Source organism: Tachyglossus aculeatus, chromosome X1 (assembly GCF_015852505.1).
Source record: "Tachyglossus aculeatus isolate mTacAcu1 chromosome X1, mTacAcu1.pri, whole genome shotgun sequence".
NCBI lineage: Eukaryota > Metazoa > Chordata > Mammalia > Monotremata > Tachyglossidae > Tachyglossus > Tachyglossus aculeatus.
The window spans coordinates 73,895,664-73,920,914 of record NC_052101.1 but is presented as its reverse complement, the minus strand read 5'-3'; the positions used below and the strand labels follow the sequence as shown (position 1 = coordinate 73,920,914).

Below are 25,251 nucleotides of genomic sequence, written 5' to 3'. Positions count from 1 at the left end.
TAACCACTAAAAGCAACATTTAATAAATGGTATATACATTTATAATGACAGGAGATGATAAAAAGTGCTTCTTTTAATGAAGTGGGGCAAAAGCCAAAATTGGCCCCTCTGTTGAGAGTAGGAAAGGTTACAGAGTTGTGCCACAACTGACCATCAGAGAAGTAGTGAGTCACCATGAAGTTCCAGCTTTAGTATTTGGAAAGTATTTGGTTATTCATCAAAAGCAAGCAGAGTTTATACCCACACAAATGGGAATCCAGTGCATTTTAAAAAAAAGTTTTAGCCCAGATTCTTGTGTTCCATGTAAGTCTGGTTTGAAGAACATATGCAACAAGGGTCTGGAATTTATTTATTTGTTTAAAAAACAGAATTTAACACTAGTTAAAGGTAGACTGTTCTTTCCATTCATCTTATATACTTTTTTAAAGATATCCTTACTCAGTACTCTTGCCTCAACTGGTATTTTGAGACACAAGATACAGGATAAAATTTTACACTAACCCTTTCCCATCCCTATCCCCCACCCCCGCACACAGACATGGTAATCGTAACAGACGAAAAAGGGCAGGGAAGCTGGTAGAGAGTGCGTTTCACCACATCAGCAGACTTAGACCTTCCTTCAACAGAAAAAGGTAGGCCTTGTGGCTAGAGAATAAAATAGTTAAATAAATTGATACCTTGTAGTAGATTCTAGGTTAAATAATAGCTCCTTTTATCATTACGCAAGTTTTTAAAAATAAATCCCAACAGACGAATTTCAAGAGAAAAAGCTAAACATTAAGCGTTTTCTTTGTTGCAAATATGATATCCTTGACTTGAGGTATGCAATTCTCTTCTAGAGTCTTCGCATAAGGCATAGGAACATCAGCACCAGTGACACGAACAGCAGGAGCATCTAAGAAGTTGAATGCGGGACCTGGAGGAGAAATCATGGACATATTTGAGACCATAACACTAGGGGTCCTAGTTATGACTACTCTTTCCTTAGAAACCATGGAGTTAATCTGACTCTTCTTCCAGAGTGTTTTCTGAAATACCTTCCATGATCCGGGCACAAATTTCAGCTCCAACTCCAAACTGCGGCCAGCCTCCTTCAACAGTTACGAGATGGTTGGTCTTTACTACACTAGCCTCAATGGTGTCAATGTCCATTGGTCGGATGGTACGCAGGTTTATCACCTGAAAAAGAGAAAATTCGTAGTTCTTTTTCCCAGACAAAATAATTGTTGGGGAATCCTGCTCAAGTTTACCTCCCTTTACAGGGATTTAAAAAAAAAAAGGGGGGGGGGGGGAGAGCACAACTTTTAACACAACCTTTGCTTAGGCCTTTAAACATCCTGAATCTTCTATAGTTTGTCGCTTTCAGCTGTGAGAGCAAATCCTGGACCAGCTTTCTATAAGCCTTGTAGCATATACACATATGGAAGCAACAGTAATAAGTGGTTTCAACAGTCTTTGATCATATCAGTACCTTTTCTCCATAAAATGATGTCCTATCACATACTAACTCCCTCCCTTATGCTTATCCAAAAATGCGTAAACGGGAAGGACAATTAATTTGGGTAAAGATCTGTTGGTACTCTATTCAGTTTTCACAGGGAACCGGAACTTAGCCACCATTAGTAGAGACAAAGCTTAAAAAAACACAGTTCTCCGATAACGCAGAGGGGGGCGGGGGTCTTACATTTCCAAAGGGCCCCGCATTAAGAGAAACTTGCACTATACTACAGGATGCCCTCAAACTTGAGACACAATTGGTTTCTGAAAACTGTGTAATGAGTTGGAACCAAATTTGATGGCTTATTTTTTAAATCAAAATTACCCAGAACTATAAACTCAATTATTGACGGGTAAGGTAGCTACACTAATGCATTTCGATTGTAAGCAGCAGTCATATGGACATACACCACATAAGTTGCAAATATGATATACAAGAGTATAAAGCACGTCACCCCTACCTACAAAATATCTAGAGAGAAACATGTTTTACCCCTTCCCCCATTTTTGTTTTACAAAATTAGGTTTGGTGGGTCTGATTGGGTGAGATTTCCAATGGGGTTGGAGGGACTTTTTGAAGGGCTCTTGGCTGGAGTCTTCTCAGGAGTCTTAGCTCTTGGCTTTCCTGGATCCTTAGAATCAAAAAGGGCTTTCCTTTCAGTGTAGTCAATAGGCAGAGGGAAGAAAGAGAAAGAGCTGGTGATGATGTCTGGAAATTCAACTGATGCGTACACGGATGGCTAGAAAGTGCAGCAACAATAAAAATGCCCCCCCCACCCCCGACCCCAGTATCTGCTTTAACCCTTTTCTACTGTTATTCAAAATATACCGAACCCCAGTAGCAGGTTAAGAACCAGGGAACTCTGTGAATGCAAGCAAACCTAGGGTATGATCACTATGAACATGTTGTTTGTGTAAGTGACAAGTAATTCCTTGTATTTATTGAGCACCTGTGTGCAAAGCACTGTACTAAGTCTTGGGAGAGTAAAATATTCAAGTTGGTAGATATGTTCCCTGCCCACAATGAGCTTAGTCTAGTGGGACTGTAAGATGAATTCTCCGCTGTAGGTGGTGGTGAAGCAGGTCAACAGGTATGTAAAAGGGCGAAATAGTTATATAGCAGTGGTAAGTGTTTTCTTTTTGAAATCCTCTTCAGATCTAGGCCAGGGGAGGTACCAGGAGAAAAGAGGGGAGAGCCCAGAAAAGCGGTGAGGAATAAACAGAGGTGCAGAGCTCTGAGAAGAGAGCTGGATCTTGTCGGAGAGGCAACTTTGTGCCTCACAACAATCAGTTCCAGTGCAAACTGAGGCAAATTGGGGGCAAACTGAGTGGAAACTCCAAGCCAGGCTGGGCTGGAATGGCCCACTGGGCTGCAATGGGGCTAGAGGGGGGCCTGAGACACTTCTGCTGTTGCAAGAACTATTGCCTATTTCCCCCGGGGCCACAGTGGTCTCCCAAGGGGGTGACCGAATGGAGCTGATGGCAGTTATGGCAAGTCCTGAGGAAAGGGCCTGGATTATGGCAGGATGATGGAAGGGGGCTGTGACCAACTGTGACCACCAGAAGTGGCAGGGAAGAATGAGTTGGTATCCACTGCCACCTGCCTTCAGCCCCCTCTTCTGTCTGCTGGCCCCCCCAGTTCTGTGGCCTTAGGTAGGCCAGCAGTAACAGCAGGAACAACAGTTAGCTGAGGCGGGGTGAGGGGGAGCTGGAAAACGGCAAGGAGGGAGAAGGCAGGGTCACAAAATACTTACCTCATGAACCTGGCGCTTGAACTGGTGTCGTAAGAGTCGTGGGGAGCGCCAACTCAGTCAATCATGAGTCGAGGACTTCCTGTACGCACGCCTTGACCGATGCCATGTGCCTATGCAAAACCCTTTCTCCCCACACTGCATCGTGTTTTATCAAGACAGATGCAGAGTGCCGGCAGAATGCCTCCTAATTCCCCAGTGTCCTAGTCTGAACGGGTAGTGAAAACCCATGTTATGGAAGAACTGAGAGTATGTTGAAAAACAAGGAGTCTACAATGAACTACAAAGATAACCATCCCTGTTTTACAGATAAGAAGATTGGAACTGCGTTCAAGCATGACTTCATCTACACCTACGATGTGATGGATCATGGAACAATACCCAGATCTTCAGATTGGGCAGTTTTGGCTCCCAGATTCATGTTCAGGCCACCAAGCCAGACTGCTTCTCAAATTTTAAAAATTTCTTCAGGAGGGCCTGGCCTCTAGAATGAACGGACATCAACACACCTCACATTCAATCCCCTCTTTTGCTAGCACAGCAGCTGCTTCCATACAGTGGCCAACAGATCTTGAGTGTGAAACCAAGGTAATATGGGTCCCTGAAACAAAATGAAGGGATAACCTGTTACATAAAGCCAGTTAAAAGTTTAAACAAACCCCCATAGGAAACAGTGCTCTTCTCATATACTATTTACCTCATTTCCCTATGTAGTTTGAGAAACCTCAAATTAAGCAGATATATATACACACACACTATTATACATATACACACTATATTCTATTTAAAATTCTACACTCAAAACATTACTGACTCTGATCCAATAAACAAATAATTATACTTAAAGGGAAATGAGATGATGAAACAGCAAGTGATTTCAGAATTCTCTTACCTTGCTTTTCTATTTTAGCCTTCCCCATAGGAACCACAAAATCTTTTGATTGAGCTTCTTCTGGGAATTCAAACGGAACTCCATACATCAATTCGTTTTCCAACATCACCACTGCAAAAACATAAGTTTCAACTTCTCAAAAACCACTTGTTAAGGTCAGAAATACGTATAAAGGAGGGGTCAAAAAACCTGATATATGTATCCAATGAATGACTTATGAGGATAAATGGGAAATTTCCCACAGATTAAAAATTCACATTAGGAAATGCCAACCCCCTGTTACACCAGTAAGTCATTTTGGTCATCCAGAACTAATCAATTTTTTTTTTAATGGCCTTTAAGCACTTACATGTCAGGCTCTGTACTAAGTGCTGGGATAAATTCAAGCTAATCAGGTTGGACACAGTCCCTCTCCCAGCTAGGGCTCACAGTCTTAATTCCCATTTGGCAGATGAGAGAATCAATCAATCATATTTATTGAGCGCTTACTGTGTGCAGGGCACTGTACTAAGCACTTGGGAAGTACAAGTTGGCAACATATAGAGGACAGTCCCTACCCAACAGTGGGCTCACAGTCTAGAAGGGGAAGACAGAGAACAAAACCAAACATATTAACAAAATAAAACAAATAGAATAGATATGTACAAGTAAAACAAATAGAGTAATAAATATGTACAAACATATATACATATATACAGGTGCTGTGGGGAAGGGAAGGAGGCAAGATGGTGGGGATGGAGAGGGGGACAAGGGGGAGAGGAAGGAGGGGGCTCAGTCTGGGAAGGCCTCCTGGAGGAGGCCCAGAAAAGCAAAGTGACTTGTCCAAGGTTACACAGCAGACAAGTGTTTTAGTGCTTAGTCCAAGTGCTTAGTACTGTGCTCTGCACATAGTAGGTGCTCAAGAAATGATTGAATGAATGCAGTGGCAGAGCCAGGATTAGAACCCAGGTCCTCTGACTCCCAGGCCCGTGTTCTACACACTAGGCCTTGTCATTTCATTTCGCCCATGTCAAGCAAAAATAAAGAAGCTACCAGAAACCTAATAACCCAGAACCCAGTTCCCCTATAATGCATGTACTGCACTCTTGCATAGAACCCCACGAGTTTCCTTTCACTTGGGTTCTAGAAAAATATACTACCCCGTGTTCAACAGTATGTGCACGCATACAACCATTTCACCATTTCTCTCAACACCAAATGGAGCTTCATATTAGCAGAAGAATTCTGCATCCCTTATTCAGGATGTCACATTCTAGCCAAAACGTGTAGTTGAAAATACGCATACTGGAAGAACTGAGTGTAGACTGTAGACTACACTGTAAGCTTGTTATGGGCAGGGAACATGTGTGCTAATTCTGCCAAGCGCTTAGTACACTGCTCTGCACACGGTAAGCGCTCAATATATATCATTGATTGATAACAGGTTTTTCTACTCATCCAAGGTACTAGCCCTAGAATACACAGAACTCAAGATGGAAATGAATTTACTATCCACCTCTCTTCAAGATAGCGGATTATAAGTAATGAAACAAAATACACTCAGCAAATGGCATTGGAACTAATTCATTTTTACCCACCTGGATTGTCATCCCGGATTGCTGATTTCAGGAGTCCCTTAGCATCTTCTGCACTCCAAGGGCTGACCACTTTTAGTCCAGGACAGTGCCCGTACCAAGCAGCAAAGCACTGTGAATGCTGGGCAGCTACCCCTGCAGAGGCACCATTAGGCCCTCTGAATACAATAGGCACTGGCACAGCACCACCTGACATGTAGTAAGTCTTGGCAGCTGAGTTCACAACTTGGTCAATTGCTTGCATTGAAAAGTTGAAGGTCATGAATTCACAGATAGGTCTCAACCCTGCCTGTGAAATTGGAAAGTCCCATTAAAAACCTTAGAACTCAGAGTCAACTTGTTTCACAAGATACAAAAAATTAAAGGCATAAAATAAAAAACCCTCTCCTCAGGTGAGTTTGCAGAAACATTTGTTACGTACCATAGCTGCGCCGACAGCAATTCCTGCAAAGCCCATCTAAAAAATAAAATCAAAGTTCTGAGTTAATACATCTACTAAAACCAAAAATCATTACTAAGTAGTAATTACTAACACAGTATTAGTATTAACCCATTAATGCTGAATTTTTCCTCAAGAACAGATCTGAACCACTATTTGGAAGAATATGTCACACTATCTAGAGAAGCAGCGTGGCCTACTGTACCGAACATGGATTTGGTTCTAATCCTGGCTCCCACCTTGGTCTGCTATGTGACCCTGGGCAAGTCACTTAGCTTCTGTGTCTCAGTTCCCTCATCTGTAAAATGGGGTGTGTCCAACCCAATTTGCTTGTATCCACCCCAGCGCTTAGTACAGTGCCTGTCATTCATTCAATCATTTATTGAGCGCTTACTGTGTGCAGAGCACTGTACTAAGCGCTTGGAAAGTACAATTCAGCAACAGAGACAATCCCTACCCAACAACGGGCACATAGTATGTGCTTAACAAATACCACAATTATTATTATGATTCCATCCCACTAGACTATGAGCCCCATGTAGGGGCAGGGATTGCATCCAACCTGATTATCTTGTATCCACGCCAGTGCTTAGAAGAGTGCTTGGCACATAGTAAGAGCTAGACAAGTACCATTATCATCACTATCTATAAATGGATTAACAATGAACACAGAACCTACCTCAGATATAGGAGTGTCTATTATCCTCTTATCTCCGTATTTCTTCCAAAGACCTCTACTAACCTGCAGGAATTTAAAAAAAAATGAAATCAGTGACCGCCAAACCACACCCAGCTTTAGGAATTTCAAGCTTTCAGTCATGTTTTCATTACCTTATAAGCACCATCATACTGGGCAACTTCCTCTCCAAGCAGGAATACTTTCTCATCTCTTTCCAGTTCCTCATCCAATGCCTGATTTAAAGCATCCCGAACTGTTACCTGTTAAGAAATAGATGTTTAACAATTTATGGGTGAGATAAGCACAATCAATTTGGGAATGATATCACATTCATCCTGTACTACTTGTGTGAAACAAGAATCATTCCAACCTCAAAGCATATTCTGGGCAGCATCCACACTTTCTCATACTTTATATGACTGGATTAGCTAATACTACTTTCACGCTATGCTTCATGCTGCTAGCATAAGTAAAATGAGGAAGACTGGTAAAATGCTTAAGTGCCCCAACAGAAGGGACAATCTTCACTAGCCCACCAAAAAGCTCACCTCCTCCAAGAGGCCTTCCCAGACTGAGCCCGCCTTTCCCTCTGCTCCTCCTCATCGCCCCACCTCCCTCCCTCTGTTCTACCCCCCACCCCATAGCACTTGTGTATATATGTACACATTATTCTGTTTATTTTATTAATGTGTATATACCTATAATTCTATTTACTTATATTGATGCTATTGATGCCTGTCTACTTGTTTTGTTGTCTGTCTCCCCCTTCTAGACTGTGTGTCCATTGTTGGATAGGGATTGTCTCTGTTGCCAAATTGTACTTTCCAAGCACTTAGTACAGTGCTCTGAACACAGTAAGCACTCAATAAATTCGATTCAACAAATGAACTATGGGAAACCATATGGCCTAGTGGTGAAAGCACGGGCCTGGGCTCTAATTCCAGTTCCACCATTTACCTGCTGTGTGACATTGGATAAATCGCTTAACTTCTCTGGGCCTCAGTTCCCTCATCACAACATGGAGGCGCAATACTTGTTCTCTCCTCCACCTCCCCTTACTTACGACTGTGAGCCCCATGTGGGACCTGATTATCTTGTACCTACCCCAGGGCTTAGTACAGTACTTGGCACATGGTAAGCACTTAAATATGCTCAAGTCACATTCTGAAGAAGTTCTGCAGAGCACATATTTCCACCTGGGGCTCAGAGCCTTAATCCCCATAGGTGCAATACTTCCCCAAATACTTTATTCCTCCAGGTCGTGCAAAAGAGTTAACACGGTATGGTACTCACTGATAGTCGAGAAACACCTCATATTTATAAACAGGAGCCACAGAGCCCCCACACACACCCTGGGGGTCAGATCAGTCCCTGACCCGACTATAAAAACAAGCACATGCAACAGGGAACCTTTACACTTAATGGGCACAAAACAAAAACCCAAGGGGAGATTTTCTATCAATCAATCAATCGTATTTATTGAGCGCTTACTGTGTGCAAAGCACTGTACTAAGCGCTTGGGAAGTACAACTTGGCAACATATAGAGACAGTCCCTACCCAACAACAGTGGGCTCACAGTCTAAAAGACTGTGATTCTAATAGAGAAGCCCGGGCTTGGGAGTCAGAGGTCATGGGTTCTAATCCCGGCTCCGCCCCTTGACAGCTGTGTGACCTTGGGCAAGTCACTTCACTTCTCTGTGCCTCAGTTACCTCCTCTGTAAAATGGGGATGAAGACTGGGAGCCCTACGTATGGCCAACCTGATGACTTCGTATCTACCCCAGCCCTTGGAACAGTGTTTGACACATAATAAGCGCTTAAGAAATACCACCATTATTATTATTACTATCTAGTCCTCCGCCACAGCCCTGCTTTTGATGTCCCTGGTGAACAAGGCCGCAACCGCCAACATCCCCCGGCGTCTCCCCCATCTTGGAGTGCTCCATTCTAACGCTGACGGGAAAAGGGGCTCCTTTTCTGCTCCCCTCTTCGGCCCCTCACAAGGTAAGGGGACGTGGGCTTCCCGTTACCTGCAGCGCCGCCGGGGCCGTCCGGTGAAACCTCCTCCGCAGCAGCCCGGCCACCTGTCCGGGGAAGAAAAGACACAGTGAAGGCGAAGATCAAAAGCCCAGCCCAGCCCAGCGAGGCGAGCCGGCACACGCACGTACCTGCTTTCCGCAGCCGGAGAGGCGCCTTCGCAGCAGGCCCGCTACCATCGCCATCTTGGCCGTGTCCTCTAGCGGGGGAGGAGGGCTCCAGTCAATGGCAAAACGAAGACGTTGGAACTGGACGCGTTTCGTGACGCCGGCCAACCAGAGGGGGGCGCGAGCGACGGCTCCTCCTCCCCCTGACCTCGTTGGGGAGGAGCCGCAAACTGAGCGAGCGAACGAGCCGCGCGTGCGCCCTGGGTCTGGCCGAGGGGCGGAGACCGGGGGACTCAAAGTCCACCTAAGCTGGGCCGTCGCCTTGCCTCCTTGGGGCAGGCCTGTGGCCTCACGACTGCTTTCTGTCCAGGTTGATAATAATAATAATAATAATAGCATCTTTTACTAGGCGCAAAGCACTGTTCTAAGCGCACGGGAGGTTACACGGTGATCAGGTTGTCCCACCGGGGGCTCACAGTCTCATCCCCATTTTACAGATGAGGGAACTGAGGCACAGAGAAGTGAAGTGACTTGCCCAAAGTCACACAGGTGGCAGTTGGCGGGGCCGGGATTTGAACCCATGACCTCTGACTCCAAAGCCCATGCTCTTTCCACTGAGCCACGCTGCTTCTCATGCAGCGCATGTAGTAAGCGCACATAATAAGCGCTTAACAAATACCATCATTATTATTATTTCCCAGCTTCTGCTCTATCGCCCTCCAGGCGAGGAGAGCTCCTCCCTATCCTCACCACCATTCCCCCTTAAGGAGCATCTGACCACAAGGTCGATCAATCCTATGTAATGAGCACCTATTGTTTGCAGAGTGCTTGGGAGCATATAATAGAATTAGGTGACAGGATCCACGGCCTGAAGTAAAATACACATGAAACACTAATATTCATTCATTCAATCGTATTTATTGAGCGCTTACTATGTGCAGAGCACTGTACTAAGCGCCTGGGAAGTACAAGTCAGCAACATATAGAGATGGTCCCTACCCAACAACGGGCTCACAGTCTAGAAGACGGACTCACAGTCTAGAAGATAGACTGTGTAAGATCTTTAAAATACACATGAAACAGTAATAGACTGTGTAAGATCTTTATCCAAGTGCTATAGGGGGTTATGACTAAACGGGCCAATGTGGCAGTGGGGATATAAGGGAGGGCGACTAGCAGCATAGCCTAATAAAAAGAGCCAAGGTCTGGGAGTCAAAGGACCTGGGTTCCCATCCTGGCTCTGCCACTCTTCTTTTTTCATTCATTCAAACGTATTTATTGAGCTCTTACTGTGTGCAGAACACTGTACTAAGCGCTTGGAAAGTGCAATTTCACAACCGATAGAGACAATCCCTACTCAACAACGGTTTTAATGGTATTTGTAATGCGCTTATTATGTGCCAGGCACTGTACTAAGCACTGAGGTAGATACAAGCTAATCAGGTTGGACACAGCCTTAACCCCTATTTTACAGATGAAGTAACTGAGTCACAGAGAAGTGAAGCGACTTGCCCAAGGTCACACAGCAGAGAAGTGGCAGAGCTGGGATTGCAGACCAGGCTCTCTAACTCCCAGGCCTGTGTTCTTTCCACTAGGCCACTTGCCTGCTGGGTGACCTTGGGTAAATCACTTAATAGTAATAATAATAATGATGATGATGGTATTTGTTAAGCGCTTACTATGTGCAAAGCACTGTTCTAAGCGCTGAGGAGGTTACAAGGTGATCAGGTTGTCCCACGGGGGGGCTCACAGTTTTAATCCCCATTTTACAGATGAGGTAACAGGCCCAGAGAAGTTAAGTGACTTGCCCAAAGTCACACAGCTGACAATTGGTGGAGCTGGGATTTGAACCCATGACCTCTGACTCCAAAGCCCATGCTCTTTCCACTGAGCCATGCTGCTTCTCCAACTTTCCTGTGCCTCAGTTTCCTCAACTGTAAAAAATGGGGATTCAATATCTGTTCTCCCTCCCACTTAGACTATGAAGCTGTGTGGCCTAGTGGAAAGAGCATGAGCCTGGGAGTCAGAGGACCTGGGTTCTAATACCAGCTCCACCACAGCTCTGCAGTGTGACCTTGGGTAAATCACTTAACTTCCCTGTACCTCAGTTACCTCATTTGTAAAATTGGGATTAAGATTTGAGCTTTATGTGGGATAGGACTGTATCCAACCTGGTTGTCTTGTCTCTACCCCAGCTCTTAGTACAATATTTGACACACAGTAGTAGTAATAGTATTTGTTAAGCACTTACTATGTGCTGAGCACTGTACTAAGCAGTACAGTACAGAGAACATCAATACCACAATTATTATTAAGAAATTAATCAGAGAAGGCTTCTGGAGGAGATGTAATTTCAGTAGTGAAGATGGGGAGAGCTTAGGCTGTAGGATGTGAAGTGGGCTAACTCTGTTATATGGTATTCTCCCAAGTGCTTACTACAGTGCTCTGCGCACAGTAAGTGCTCAATAAATATAATAGATTGATTGACTGATTGAAGAAATTCCAGGCAGGGGACAGGACAGCATGGTCTAGTGGATAGAGCATGGGCCTGGGAGTCAGAAGGACCTAGGTTCTAATTCTGACTCTGCCACTTGTCTGCTGTTATGAGCTTGGGCAAGTCACTTAACTTCTGTGCTTTGATTACCTCATCTGTAAAATGGGGATTAAGACTGTGAGCCCCATGCAGGACAAGGACTGTGTCCAACTTATGACTTTGTATCTACACCAGCGCTTAGAACAGTGCCTGGCACATAGTAAGTGCTTAGCAAATACAAAAAAAGTGGGGGGGGGGGCAAGATGTCTGTGGTGGGAGAGATGAGAATGAAGTACAGTTTGAAAGAAACACAAAGCGTAACCTGGGGTGTAAGAGGGGAAGAGAGTGGGTAAGTAGGAGGGAGAAAGCTGAGAGACCTCTGAAGAATCAAGGGAGGTAAGAGGAAAACCAGGAAATCAATCAGTGGTACTTACTGAACACTTACTGGGTGCAGAGCACTGTACTTAGTGTTTGGGAGAGTACAATATAACAGAGTTGGTAGACACTTTTCCTGCCCACGAGGAATTTACAGTTTGGAGGAAAGAACTGTGTTGGAAAACTTAGGTTAGATAGTGTTGCCAGGAAAAGGGAGTGGTCTCCTGAGAGCTCTTGTGCTCTCTTGCTCTCTCCCCCTCCCTCCATGCCAAGATCTGGTCAGGACTCTGGGGGGTCCTGTGTTTTGGGGTCTGTTGGCATAGAGGGGAGCTCTGCCAGGGGACAAATGTCTGCAGGGGTCCAGGCAATGAACTCAGCTCTGTTCACATGGCAAGTGTCACTTGCTGTTGGATAACTTAGAGCTATTCCGGGCCAGTACCCAGATGCCACTGGAGTAAGTTGCAAACAGAGAACAGGGAGAGGAGCCGCAGGAAGCCCTAGCTAACAGGCAGGCCCTATGATCACCAGCTGAGCTCCTGAAAGATGAGCTCCTGCCACTTCTCCCTCTTCAGGCCATCCAGGGGCCATCCGGAGGAGGAGGCAGGGGACAGACATGAAAGGCTCCTGGCCCGGAAGCCACGACAGGGATTGGCCAAGAACCCAGATCCTGGGAGGAGAAATTGCCCTTGCTATGGTTCTGGAAGTGGGGTGGCAAGAAAGGCCGCGGTGCCAATCCTAGAATTGGGGGACTCTTATCCTCAGTGGCCTAGAGGCAGGGCCTACTTCCTTTCCAGCCATTTTCCAGCCAAGGCCGTGGTGCCAATCCTAGGAGTGGGGGAATCTTATCCTCAGTGGCCCAGAGGCAGGGCCTACTTCCTTCCCAGCTGTTTTCCAGCCATTCTTTTGCAGTGCTAAGGGGCTAGGTAGGACCAGCTAGTTATGGCTAATTGCCCTGTTCCAAAAGCTTCCCTCTCTCATGGGGGTGGGGGCAGGTCGACCCTGTCAAACCTCCCAAAATGGGGCTTATCAGTTCCACATTTTTTAAAAATGGTATTTGTCAAACACTTACTATGTGCCAGGCCCTATACTAAGTGCTAGGGTAGAATACAAGCTAATCAGGTCAGACATAATCCATGTCCCACATAGGGCTCGTAGTCAATCTTTTTTTTTTCTTTTTTATGGTATTTGTAAAGTGCTTACTATGTGCCAGGCACTGTTCTAAGCACTGGGGTAGTTACAAGATAATCAGGTTGGGCACAGTCCCTGTCCCACACGGGGCTCACAATCTTAATCCCCATTTCCCAGATGAGGTTCACCCAATGGCCGCTTTACCAAGGCAGCTGACTGAGCCCGAGCCTCTTCAGCATGGCCCCGGGAGGGTTGGTCCTGTATGTTACATGTAACATACAAGTAACATATAGGTTCACCTTTTACAAGATTTATTTGACACACAGAAATATAATACAGAACATGCCTTTAAGAGGCAGAAACTAAACCTTCCCTTAAATGTATCTTCTGGTCACAGAACCAACTACAGTTTTTGTGTATTAAAATACCTTTCATTCTATTTGAATTGTCAGCTATTTTCAGCATTTAAAGGTACCTTGAAATCCCAATAGATGTGAATTTTATGTCTAAGCCATATTTATTTCTTAACTAAAAATGTTCAAATGAGGTATAGGAATATCTTTGCCTTGATATAGAACCAAAGAAGCTAAATTCAGGGACAGTAAATAAGGAACATTTGAGAATATTTCATGTTACAGATTGTGCCTAAAACATTTACTTTTCTTCTAATGATCAGTCAAATTTATTGATGACTTTTTAAAGTAATTACAATGTGCAGAGCACTTTACTAAGCCCTGGGAAAGGGCACAAGATTATTGATTCAGATACAGTTGTTGGCCTGCAGGAACTCCTAATCATAAAAGATATGGGAAGAAAATAATAGGATATAGTCAGAAAAAGCAACAATTCAAGAACAACAAGAAAACCACCCTCCCTCTGACTCCTCACTACTCCAGGCAAGGTTGTTTTAGGTCCAAAGTGCCACAATTCTTCCAATGTTCTAGTATAGTGCTTGGTACATAGTAAGTGCTTAACAAATGCCACAGCTGTTACTATTTAGAGGAGCACCATAGTCTAGTGGAAAGAGCACGGGCCTGGGAGCCAGAGGACCTGGGTTCTAATCGTGGCTCTCCCACTTACCTGCTGTGTGACTTTAGGCAAGTCACTTACTTTCTCTGTGCCTCAGTTACCTCATTTGTAAAATAGGGATATAATACCTGTTCTCCCTCCTACTTAGATTGTGAGCCCTGTGTGGGACAGTGACTGTGCCTGACCTGATTATTTTGTGTTTTTCCTGGCCATTAGAACAGTGCTTGACACATAGTAAGCGCTTAACAAATACAGTAATTAATATCTGTAAAATGGGGATTCAGTACCTGTTCTCCCTCCTACTTAGATTGTGAGCACTTTGTGGGATAGGGACTGTGTCTGATCTATCTTGCATCTTTCCCAGCACCTAGAACAGTGTGTGGCACATAGTAAGTGTTCAACAAAACTATTATTATTGCAGTTTAATTGAACAACTACCTGCATTATTATGCATCCGCCTCTTCCCCTTCTTAAGTGCCACCCCCAGGGGAAGACTGTACTAAGGGCTGGGGAAGGTACAAGATAAATAGGTGGACACAGTCCCTGTCCTGCATGGGGCTCACAGACTGATTAGGAAGAACAATCCTCATTTCATAGAAGGAGAAACTGAAGCATGGCAAAGTTAAGTGACTTGCCCATGGTCCACCACAGCAGGCAAGTGGTGGAGCCAGGATTAGAACCCAGGTCACCTGATTCCCAGGCCTCTGCCCTAGGCCACACTGCTATTATGCATAACATCAAGAACATTGGCACTCTTTCTGCTCCAATCAATCAATCGATCATATTTATTGAGTGCTTACTGTGTGCAGAGAACTGTACTAAGCACTTGGGAAGTACAAGTTGGCAACATATAGAGACAGTCCCTACCCAACTGTGGGCTCACAGTCTAGAAGGGGGAGACAGAGAACAAAACAAAACATATTAACAAAATAAAATAAATAGAATAGATATGTACAAGTAAAATAAATAAATAAATAGAGTAATAAATACGTACAAACATGTATACATATATACAGGTGCTGTGAGGAAGGGAAGGAGGTAAGGCAGGGGGGTGGAGAGGGGGAGGAGGGGGAGAGGAAGGAGGGGGCTTAGTCTGGAAAGGCCTCCTGGAGGAGGTGAGCTCTCAGTAGGGCCTTGAAGGGAGGAAGAGAGCTAGCTTGGCGGATGTGGGGAGGGAGGGCATTCCAGGCCAGGGGGAGGACATGGGCAGGGGGTCAACAGAGGGACAGGCGAGAACGAGGCATGGTGAGGAGATTAGCAGCAGAGGAGCGGAGGGTGTGGGCTCGGCTGTAGAAGGAGAGAAGGGAGGTGAGGTAGGAGGGGTTGAGGTGATGGAGAGCCTTGAAGCCCAGGGTGAGGAGTTTCTGCCTGATGTGCAGGTTGATTGGTAGCCACTGGAGATTTTTGAGGAGGGGAATAACATGCCCAGAGAGTTTCTGGACAAAGACAATCTGGGCAGCGGTGTGAAGTATGGATTGAAGTGGGGAGAGACAAGAGGATGGGAGATCAGAGAGAAGGCTGATACAGCAGTCCAGACGGGACAGGATGAGAGCTTGAACGAGCAGGGTAGTGGTTTGGATGGAGAGGAAAGGGTGGATCTTGGCAATTTTGCGGAGCTGAGACCGGCAGGTTTTGGTGATGGCTCGGATGTGAGGGGTGAACGAGAGAGCGGAGTCAAGGATGACACCAAGGTTGTGGGCTTGTGAGACGGGAAGGATGGTAGTGCTGTCAACAGTGATGGGAAAGTCAGGGAGAGGGCAGGGTTTGGGAGGGAAGACAAGGAGTTCAGTCTTGGACATGTTGAGTTTTAGGTGGCAGGCAGACATCCAGATGGAGATGTCCTGAAGGCAGGAGGAGATGCGAGCCTGGAGGGAGGGGGAGAGAGCAGGGGCAGAGATGTAGATTTGGGTGTCATCAGCATAGAGATGATAGTTGAATCTTGTCTGGAAGCTTTGAGTAATTTGTACATTCATTTGGTAGTTACGATCAATCCAATTCTGATATGTATGCGACCACACACCCAAAATGCTTACAGAAGTACATTTGGGGGTAAATACTAGTACAGGAAATTTCTTAATTCACTCTTAAAAATGAAAAGACTTACTGTATTATAAAGTTGGAAGGCTAGAGGGCTCCCTTTTCATTTGTTTGCTGCCTTGTTGGTGCTGCAAAAAAGGCTTTAGAAGCAATGTTTGAGTGATGCAGAAAAGTGACTCAGGCACTGTAGGACTGTCCAAGATGCATTAATACTTGTGTTCTTCGGTCTTGGCCAAATTCGTGTGTGTGTGGTAAAATTCAGACTTTAAAGCCCAGATTTGGGCATTGCATTGATGCAGCACATAAGAGGGAAAGGGGAAAGGTGCTGACTTTTAATGTTGTGCATGAGGGGATCAGCATACCTGAGGTGAGGGGAGATGGGTAGGGACAGAATTGGCTTTGGAGAAGGTGATTGGGTTCCTCTAGGAAGCTAAATGGTGATAATATCAAAATATGGGTAATACTTGGATAATGATAACAATAATAACGATAGCATTTGTTAAGCCCTTATACTATATGCCAAGCACTTTACTAAGCACTGGGGTAGATACAGGATAATCAGGTCCCACATGGGGCTCAAAGAGTAAGTAATAATAATAATAATAATAATAATGGCATTTGTTAAGTGCTTACTATGTGCAAAACACTGTTCTAAGCGCTGGGGTAGATACAAGGTATCAGGTTGTCCTCTGTGGGGCTCACAGTCTTAATCCCCATTTTACAGGTGAGGTAACTGAGGCTCAGAGAAGTTAAATGACTTGCCCAAGGTCACACAGCAGACATGTGACAGATCCGGGATTTGAACCCATGACCTCCGACTCAGAGAACAGGGATTGAATCCCCATTTTTCAGGTGAGGGAACTGGGGCCCATAGAGGCTAAGTGACTTGCCCAAGATCACCCAGCAGACAAATCTGGGATTAGAACCCAGGCCCTGTGACTCTCAGACTCAGGCTCCTTCCACTGGACCACACTGCTTCCCAGTATGGAGGTTGATAAATGACTAAAATTTATATGTCTCTCATCACTTACAGAGCAAGGGCCACTTTCATTTTCAACACCTCTTACAGGGACAACCAGTAATCCTTCCCTATGAAAGAGACCAAACAGTTATCTGAAGTGAACAAAATAAATAGATTACTTCTATCCTTCCTTAGCAAAGCAAAAAATCTCTGGTATGTTGCTTAAAGAGCTTCAGCTGAGCTCTACCGGATATACTGTGAAGTGCCGCTGGTTAAGAAGTACTATACTAGGGTAAGAATTCATTCATTCAATCGTATTTATTGAGCGCTTACTGTGTGCAGAGCATTGTATAAGCGCTTGGGAAGTACAAGTTGGCAATATATAGAGATGGTCCCTACCCAACAACAGGCTCACAGTTTAGAAGGGGGAGACAGACAACAAAACAAAACATGTGGACAGGTGTCAAGTTAGAATAAATAGAAGTAAAGCTAGATGCACATCATTAACAAAATAGAATAGTAAAAATGTACAAGTAAAATAAATAGAGTAATAAATATGTACAAACATATACAGGTGCTGTGGGGAGGGGAAGGAGGTAGGGCGGGGGTATGGGGAGGAGGAGAGGAAAAAGGGGGCTCAGTCATTGTGACTCCTCTCTTCCCTCCCTTCTCTGCCTGGAAATGTGCCAACTAGAAGTTCCATCAGGACTTCATCTTTTCCAGTCTAACTCACACATGAACCATTAGCAATAATTATGGTATTTGGAAAAACAGAGTGGCCTGGTGGAAAGAGCCTGGGCTTGGGAGTCACAGGACCTGGGTTCTAATTCTGATTCTAATTCTGACTCCACCACTTGTCTGCTATGTGACCTTGGGCAAGCCATTTCAATTCTCTTTGCCTCAGTTACCTCATCTATAAAATGGGCATTAAGACTGTGACCCACAGTGGGGCATGGACTTTGCCCAACCTGATCAGCCTGTATCCACTGCAGCACCTAGAATACAGTGCCTGGCACATAGTAAGTGCTTAACAAATACCTTTTTTTTTTAAAAAAAAAGCATTTGATACCATCTATAGAGTCAGACTTCTAGCAGCTACTGAAAAAATGTGGCTGACCTGAGAAAGTTGATCAAGATCCTAAGATTATTCCACAGAGGAATCAGAATTGGTGGGGCCATGTCCGGTCCTTTCTCCATCCACTCTTGCTCAATCTATTCTACATAGCCATGATGGAAGATGCGATGAGGAATCTAAAAGCTGGTGTTCCAATACAGTTCTTATCTTTTGGGAAACTCTCAACACAGCACACTAAATTTTGACCCTTAGTCTCAAGAAGATTGAAATTTTGTACCAGTTTGCCCTGGCAAACCCTTCATGTAGCCAAAGCTCTCCTTTGGCTGGGGCTGCCTTCCAGCTCCTGTCCGACATCATGGGAATAAACTTGTCTTCCCAACTTTCAGAATGTGGGGAAGGTTACAACAGTTTGTAACCAAGGACTTGCCTGGAAGTGGTGAGGAGTCTGAGGACACTTTTAGTTGCTTATTTCAATGTTGTTAATTTGGATTGTTCACATGTTTAATTTCCTCTTACTGTTATTTATAAAGTTTATAAAATTATTGTTTTAGTTATAACAATATTGTTATTGTTATAACAGTACATTTATTGTTACTTATAAACAGTTTATAGTTTATTGTTGTTTGTAATTTATGTTTATTGTTAACTGTGCCTGTCCTCCCCAGCTTAGATTACAAGCGCTTAGTACAGTGCTCTGCACACAGTAAGTGGTCAATAAATTCCATTGATTTATCTATTGATGAGCCTTTTCTGAGATGGTGCCTTTATCTCATTTGATTACCTTGCATTTAACCCTAAGGCTTAGGACAGAGCTTGCCTTGTGTTCAGTGCTTACTAAATACCATGAATATCAATAACAATTAACAATAAAAATAATGCAAGTGATATGGAGATGAAGGGAGGGTCACTGAATATTGCTCTCAAGGTAGTACACTGTCCAATGAAGCGAGGATAAGAAAGGAAGCAGAAAAATGAATCAAGAAGGATGTCAGTGTGGTGTCAACATGGCATCAAGATTCAGATGAAACTAAAAGTAGTAGTAATCGTATTTATTAAATGCAAACTGTGTGCAGACTCACTGTCAATCAATGGTATTTACTGAGCGCTTACTGTGTGCAGAGCATTGTACTAAGTGCTTGAGAGAGTACAATATAACAGAGTTGGTAGACATGGTCCCTGCCCACAACGAGCTTCCAGTCTAGTGATGCTACTTCCGACTTCCAGAGCAGTTCCACCATCATTACTTACACGTATCCCTTACCATCAAGTGCCAAGGTAGCATGTCCAGCCTGTGCTGGTCAGCTTCTGTCTCAGTCTGATCGGGCTGCACAGTGGGGGTCGGAAGGTGCTGCTTTGTGGGAGTGGAAGGGGAGGTCTGGATATGCTGCAAGAGGAGCCTGGATGTCCTTGAAAACTGCCGGGGATCAGATAGGGCTGATCCCTCAGGCTCCCTATCCAGGTCTTGGTGTGGTCTCGGTAAGCTAACAGGGGAAAGAGGCAAGAGAGGTACTAGAGGTTCTGGGGGAGCAAAAGGTCAACAGGATGGGTAGGGATCAGGGCAAACTCAGCAGATTTGACTGCAGACTAAGGGGACTGCTGCTCAAAGCCAGTTCTGTATAGCTCACTCTCTCATTCACATGCACTTATTCATTCTCTCTCTCTTTCTCTCTCCTGCCCTGCTTCCATGGTCAAATGGTATTTCCTGGTGGGAATCAGAGTGGGGTCCCTTGTTGCTTCCCCAGCTCCACCTTAGGGACAGCCAGTGCAATGGCCTCCTATATGTGAGGGAAGAGGAAAAGATGGTTGAGATGGGAAAGGATGAGGGCACCCCACTTTGTCCCCCCACCCCCGCACTGGGAAAAGCTGCTCGCCCACTGGTCTGGGCCTCCTGAACCGCCTGGGGGTAGTGTGGGGGCACCTGATTGATGGCAGCTGTTCCCCTCCTGCTCAACCTCAGAGTTCAGGACTGGAAGAATTGGCGGGGGCCTGCAGACGACTGGCAGCCACTTCTCCCACACTCTAGGGACCTGAAGAGAGATGGAGGAGAAAAGCCAGGAACATGGCACAGGAGAGACAACATGGAGATGGAGGGGGGAGGGGGCACTCTTCCCAGGCATGTTAACTCGGAGTCTTACAATCTCACCCAGCAGCTCGCCTGGGGGACATGACTCAAGAGTGGGGGAAAGATCAGGATGAAGCCAGGGAGATGACTCTGATGATATCATATGCTGTGTGTCAACTGGGGGCCCTACAAAATGGACGAGCCCTGGAGCCCAAGGAGAAGCTGAATCTGGTCTAGACTGTAAACTCACTGTAGGCAGGGAATCTGGCTACCAACTCTGTTGTAATGAACTCTCCCAAGGGCTTAGGACAGTGCTCTGCACACAGTAAGTACTCAATAAATACCACTGATCAATTGATCGGTCTTGCCCTTCAGTGCTGAGTTGTGAAATGAAATACGAACCTATTTATTAAAGAGGCAGACACTGCAAACCTCCTTAAAACACAGGTGGAGTCTATGAAAATTTGACAGCCTCTTACTAGATCTGCAGGTGTGGCCCCTGTCAGTTCAGGAAACAGGGACTATTTGAATGTCTTGACACTGAACTACTAGGAAAATCTTTTCACCCTGATTAAGATAACTAATTTTTCAAGAGAGGAGAAAAGAAACTTTGGTTTAGATTTTTCCCAAAACATTCTACCGAATAACTTTTTGGTAGAGAATTATCAAGGAAATAGATGTTAAAATTATTTGATGATTTATGGCAGATTGTTTAGTTGAATCTCACCATCCCACTGCAGGAACCAGGAAACCAGTTGGTGACAGATAGTTACAAACAATCCTTTTCTTTGAGTCTTTTCTCTTCCTATGTGAAGGAACTAAACTCAGCTTAGGTCTGAGGCTTAAATGTATGACTGTCAGGCAGATGGAGAGTGGGTGCAGTACAATACATACTTCCCCACCCACTAGTCACTCACTGTACCATGCATCTGTACCAGCCTGCCATCTTGCCCAGTGGATTTGGGATTTCATATTCATCAATGCAGTTTTAAAGAATTGTCAAAGGATTCAGAGGTAGTGGAACTCTTTACCTCTGTTTGGCTTTGGGAAAAAAACAATCACCAACACATTTTAATTGACCCTAAAGCGATGTTAGGTCAGGTGACCAGACGTACCCCTGCCACTCCTCCTCCTTTCTCTGCATCCAAATTGTCACCACAGTGGTCCAGACACTTTTTTATGGTATTTGTTAAGTGCTTACCGTGTATCAGGCACTATATTAAGCACTAGGGTAGATACAAGCTAATAAGGTTGGACACAGTCCATGTCCCACATGGGGCTCACAGTCTTAATCCCCATTTTATAGATGAGGTAACTGAAGCACAGAGAATTTAATTGACTTCTGTACCTCACTGTACCTCGATCTCATCTATCTCGCCACCAACCTCAGGCCCACATCCTGCCTCTGGGCTGGAACACCCTCCCTCTTCATATTCGACAGATGATTACTCTTCCCCACCCCACCCTTGCCCGCAGTTCAAAGCCTTATTGAAGGCATATCTCCTCCAAGATGCCTTCCTTGACTAAGCCCTCTTTTCCTTTTCTTCCTCTCCCATTCGTTCATTCATTCAATCATATTTATTGAGCACCTACTGTGTGCATATCACTGTACTAAGCACTTGGGAAAGTATAGTACAACAATAAGCAGTGACATTGCCTGTCTGGGGGGCAGTGGCGGGGGGGCAGACAGACATCCCAACTCCACAGCAGTTATGTACATACCCATAATTCATTTATTTATATTAATGTCTCTCTCCCCCTCTAGACTGTAAGCTCGTTGTGGACAAGGAATGAACCTGTTATATTGTTATACTGTACCCTCCCAAGAGCTTAGTACAGTGTTCTGCACACAGTAAGTGCTCAATAAATATTGATTGACAGACTGTCTTGCCCAAGGTCTCAGAGCAGAAAATTGGTGGAGCCGGGATTAGAACTCAGGTCCTACTGACTCCCAAGCTTGTGCTCTATCCACTAGGCCAAGCTGCTTCTCCAAAAGTTGTTTTATCCCAACCCGACTACTGCACGAGCTTCCAGCATGTACCCTCTCCAGTCCATATTCTTCACTCTGCTGCACCATTTTGCTCATCTCCCTACTCCTCAAAAGCCTCCAGAGGTCGCCCATTCCCCTCTGCATCAGGAATTTAATCCCCACTTTACAGTTGGAGAAACTGAGGCACAGAGAAATAAAGTGATTTGCCCAAGGAAGAGTCAGGATTAGAACCCAGGTCTCCTGACTTCCGGTTCCGTACTTTTTCCAATAGACCCCACTGTTTCTCTGAGAATCCATAACTCTTCGCCACCCATAATAAATTAAAGGGATACTCTTAGTTTTAGTAGTTTGGGACTAGAACTTCTTTATTAATAGTACAGAAATGTTGTCTAAAATAGAGGTTTATGTATAGCTCATCACGGGATATTTTGCACACATGTTTTCCAAGAATGTCAGTGAAAATGGTTGTTCATAAATTATTCCCTGTAGTTATTCAGGTGAACAAAAAATTCAGCTCACAACCCAAAATATGTGAGTGGTATAAGTAGCTTTGTTGAAATAATCATTAGTTCTTATTGAGGATGATGAAATTACACTCAAAAACCTTCTCCACCTTTCTCAACCAGTTTCCCCTACTTCCTGGCAACCAAGGAAATTTCATTTCTAAATTTATCACATCAAATGCCATGATAATTAGTTAAGAGTCTGGAATGAAGAGCTGTAAGCTATGAAAAACAAATTTCAGCTACACCATTGTATTTCAGAACCACAGAATATAGATTTTTTCAATTGGTTTCTGCATTACCTAGCTAATAAATCACTTGCTAGAACTAAAATTGATTCTTGGTACAAACCATTAAAATGCTTTTTAAAAAACTTATTGAAGAGACATTTCAGAAGTTCAAGAAAAATTTTGAACTAGTAAATGAGAATATTGCAAGCAATTTTCTCCCAGAAACTCAAGGCAATTTATAAGCATATTACATTTTTAATTACGTTTTTGGAGTTAAAGCAAGTGGTGCAAGATTGCATAGAGAAAGTCAGGAACGGAGCTGAAGATAGAGCCCAGGTCGTCTGATTCCTAGTTGAGTGATGGATTCGTTAAATAAAGTGATAAAAATACCTTGGATTTAGGAGTGCCTTTCTTCCAGAGAGCCTAAAGCATTCCTATAAACCAGATTCCTTTACATAATACCATTAATCTTCACCAAAATGGATAGCTAAGTTCTGAAATTGGTTAAAAATGAAGCAGAGAATCAGAGATGTGGCTAATAAGTACACCATCTCTGCCTGCCCTTTCTCCAATTTGACTGTCCGGCTGGAAGGGCCGGGTTGCTGGGGGTTGGGGGGTCATGGAGTGCAGATGGAAGAGTTCATGTGATCCAGAAGGAGGAGGACTGGATGAGCTGAGCACCCGGTTTGGCTTCTCCTTCACAAAACCGAGGTGGCTGTGTGGAGTCCAACGTTTTGAGGGAAGAAAAGTGCTCATTTCTCTCCCTGAAGCCACTTGCCCATGCACGTACTTTTCTATTTACCTGCACTGTAACATAACATCTTCAGAGGTATCTTGTTACTGTATCTTTTCTATTTTCCTACTGTGTCAGGCATGCTGTGGCAGCTTAATGAACACAGAACACTTTATGTGGAAAATTCCTTGTATTTCTATGGTACTGTACTTTTTCTCCAAAGAGCTCTGAGTGTACTCATGTAAAACATCTTATTTATCCCTCAAAATTCCCAAGAAATAGGTCTTTTCAGTTCTCTGATTCTATGAAATCTGTGGAGGTGAGCTTTAAACCAGATGAACTACTCTTTGAGTAAGGTCTATTCTAGCACATTAGTGGAAAGAGCATGGTCCTGGGAGTCAGAGGACCTGGGTTCTAATCCCATCTCTGCCACTTGCCTGCTGGGTGACCTTGTGCAAGTCACTTAACTTCTCTGTGCCTCAGTTTCCCCTTCTGCAAAATGGGTATTAAATTCTACTCCCTTCTACTTAGATTGTGAGTTCCATATGGGAACAGGGCCTGTGTCCGGCCTGATTACCTTGTATCTATCTACCCCAGGACTCAGTACAGTGCTTGGCATATAGTAAGCGCTTAACACATACCATTAGAATTAGAATTCAGACCAAACTATCTGGCCTCAAACATTTAGCCTGGATATTTTACTTGTAAACATTTTTGGGTTTGAACTATTCTTGTAATTGAAGCCAGAGTACATTTTTTGGCCTGGTTTATCTGGACTAATTTGACATCGTCATCCTTCTCTGTCCCTGTGTTTTCACTAGTACAAAAGCACAGAATATGAGATATGAGGGTGGGATTAAAATCTAAAATACTTCTGGAGTTTGTAGTTACGGTAACTATATTTTTCAGAATTCAAAGTGGGATCAGGGACGGGGCCTCCAGGGGGCAGGGCCGAAAAGGCAGCAAAGACAGGCAGAGAGTGAAAGAGAAAGACACATACACAGAGACAAGCACATCTACCACAGATAGGGAGAGGCACAGGGAAAAACAGGCCCACAAACACAAAGAGATAGACACATAGAACCACCTTTACCCTCTCTTGATTCTGACAAAGGGAGACCTGCATGAAAAATGGCGATATGCCAGGGCTGAGGAGATCCAAGCCAACCAAAGCCAGGACATCGATCCATTGCTAAAGATGACACACAGCACTGTTACCCTATCACAGAGTACTGAAGAGTGAAAATGGCTTACCTTTTATTGTAAGTGATGAGTGTAGAGATGGCAACATTTCAAAAATCACTTGCTATCCACGATGAGTCTCCAAAGCACAGGAAATCTTTCAACAAGGACATGGTCTTTGTTTCAATCAGTCAACCAGTCAATCAGTCGTATTTATTGAGTGCTTACTATGTACTAAGCACTTGGGAGAGTACAATACAACAGAATTAGCAGACACATCGAAGAACTCAGTACCGCAGTCAGAGCCATGAAAATGGATCAATCAGAGTTTACTGTGTGCAGAGCACTGTACTAAGTGCTTGGGAGAGTACAACACAACAGAGTTGGTAGACACATTTCCCTGCCCACAACAAGCTTACAGTCCAGAGAAAAATGAC

General features: G+C 44.4%; 1 protein-coding gene across 1 annotated transcript; it reads right to left on the bottom strand.

Annotated features, from left to right (window-relative positions):
* PDHB (pyruvate dehydrogenase E1 subunit beta) lies at nucleotides 1–9,093 on the bottom strand. The gene is made up of 10 exons (XM_038772143.1): nucleotides 9,001–9,093; nucleotides 8,863–8,916; nucleotides 6,985–7,092; nucleotides 6,833–6,895; nucleotides 6,136–6,171; nucleotides 5,718–6,003; nucleotides 4,141–4,251; nucleotides 3,758–3,849; nucleotides 1,038–1,179; nucleotides 1–916 (listed from the first exon to the last, which is right to left on the bottom strand). Exons 1-10 carry the CDS (start codon nucleotides 9,052–9,054, stop codon nucleotides 771–773), a joined length of 1,092 nt encoding a protein of 363 aa, XP_038628071.1. The 5' UTR covers nucleotides 9,055–9,093; the 3' UTR covers nucleotides 1–770.
* Between the last annotated feature and the right edge of the window lie 16,158 nt (nucleotides 9,094–25,251).

Excerpts from the sequence above, each read along its gene's own strand:
- PDHB (XM_038772143.1), bottom strand. The coding sequence starts at position 9,054 with ATGGCGATGGTAGCGGGCCTGCTGCGAAGGCGCCTCTCCGGCTGCGGA. Across the intron at positions 6,004-6,135 it reads TTGCTGTCGGCGCAGCTATG|GCAGGGTTGAGACCTATCTG; the intron begins GTACGTAACAAA and ends CCAATTTCACAG. Across the intron at positions 4,252-5,717 it reads AATCCGGGATGACAATCCAG|TGGTGATGTTGGAAAACGAA; the intron begins GTGGGTAAAAAT and ends ATGTTTTTGCAG.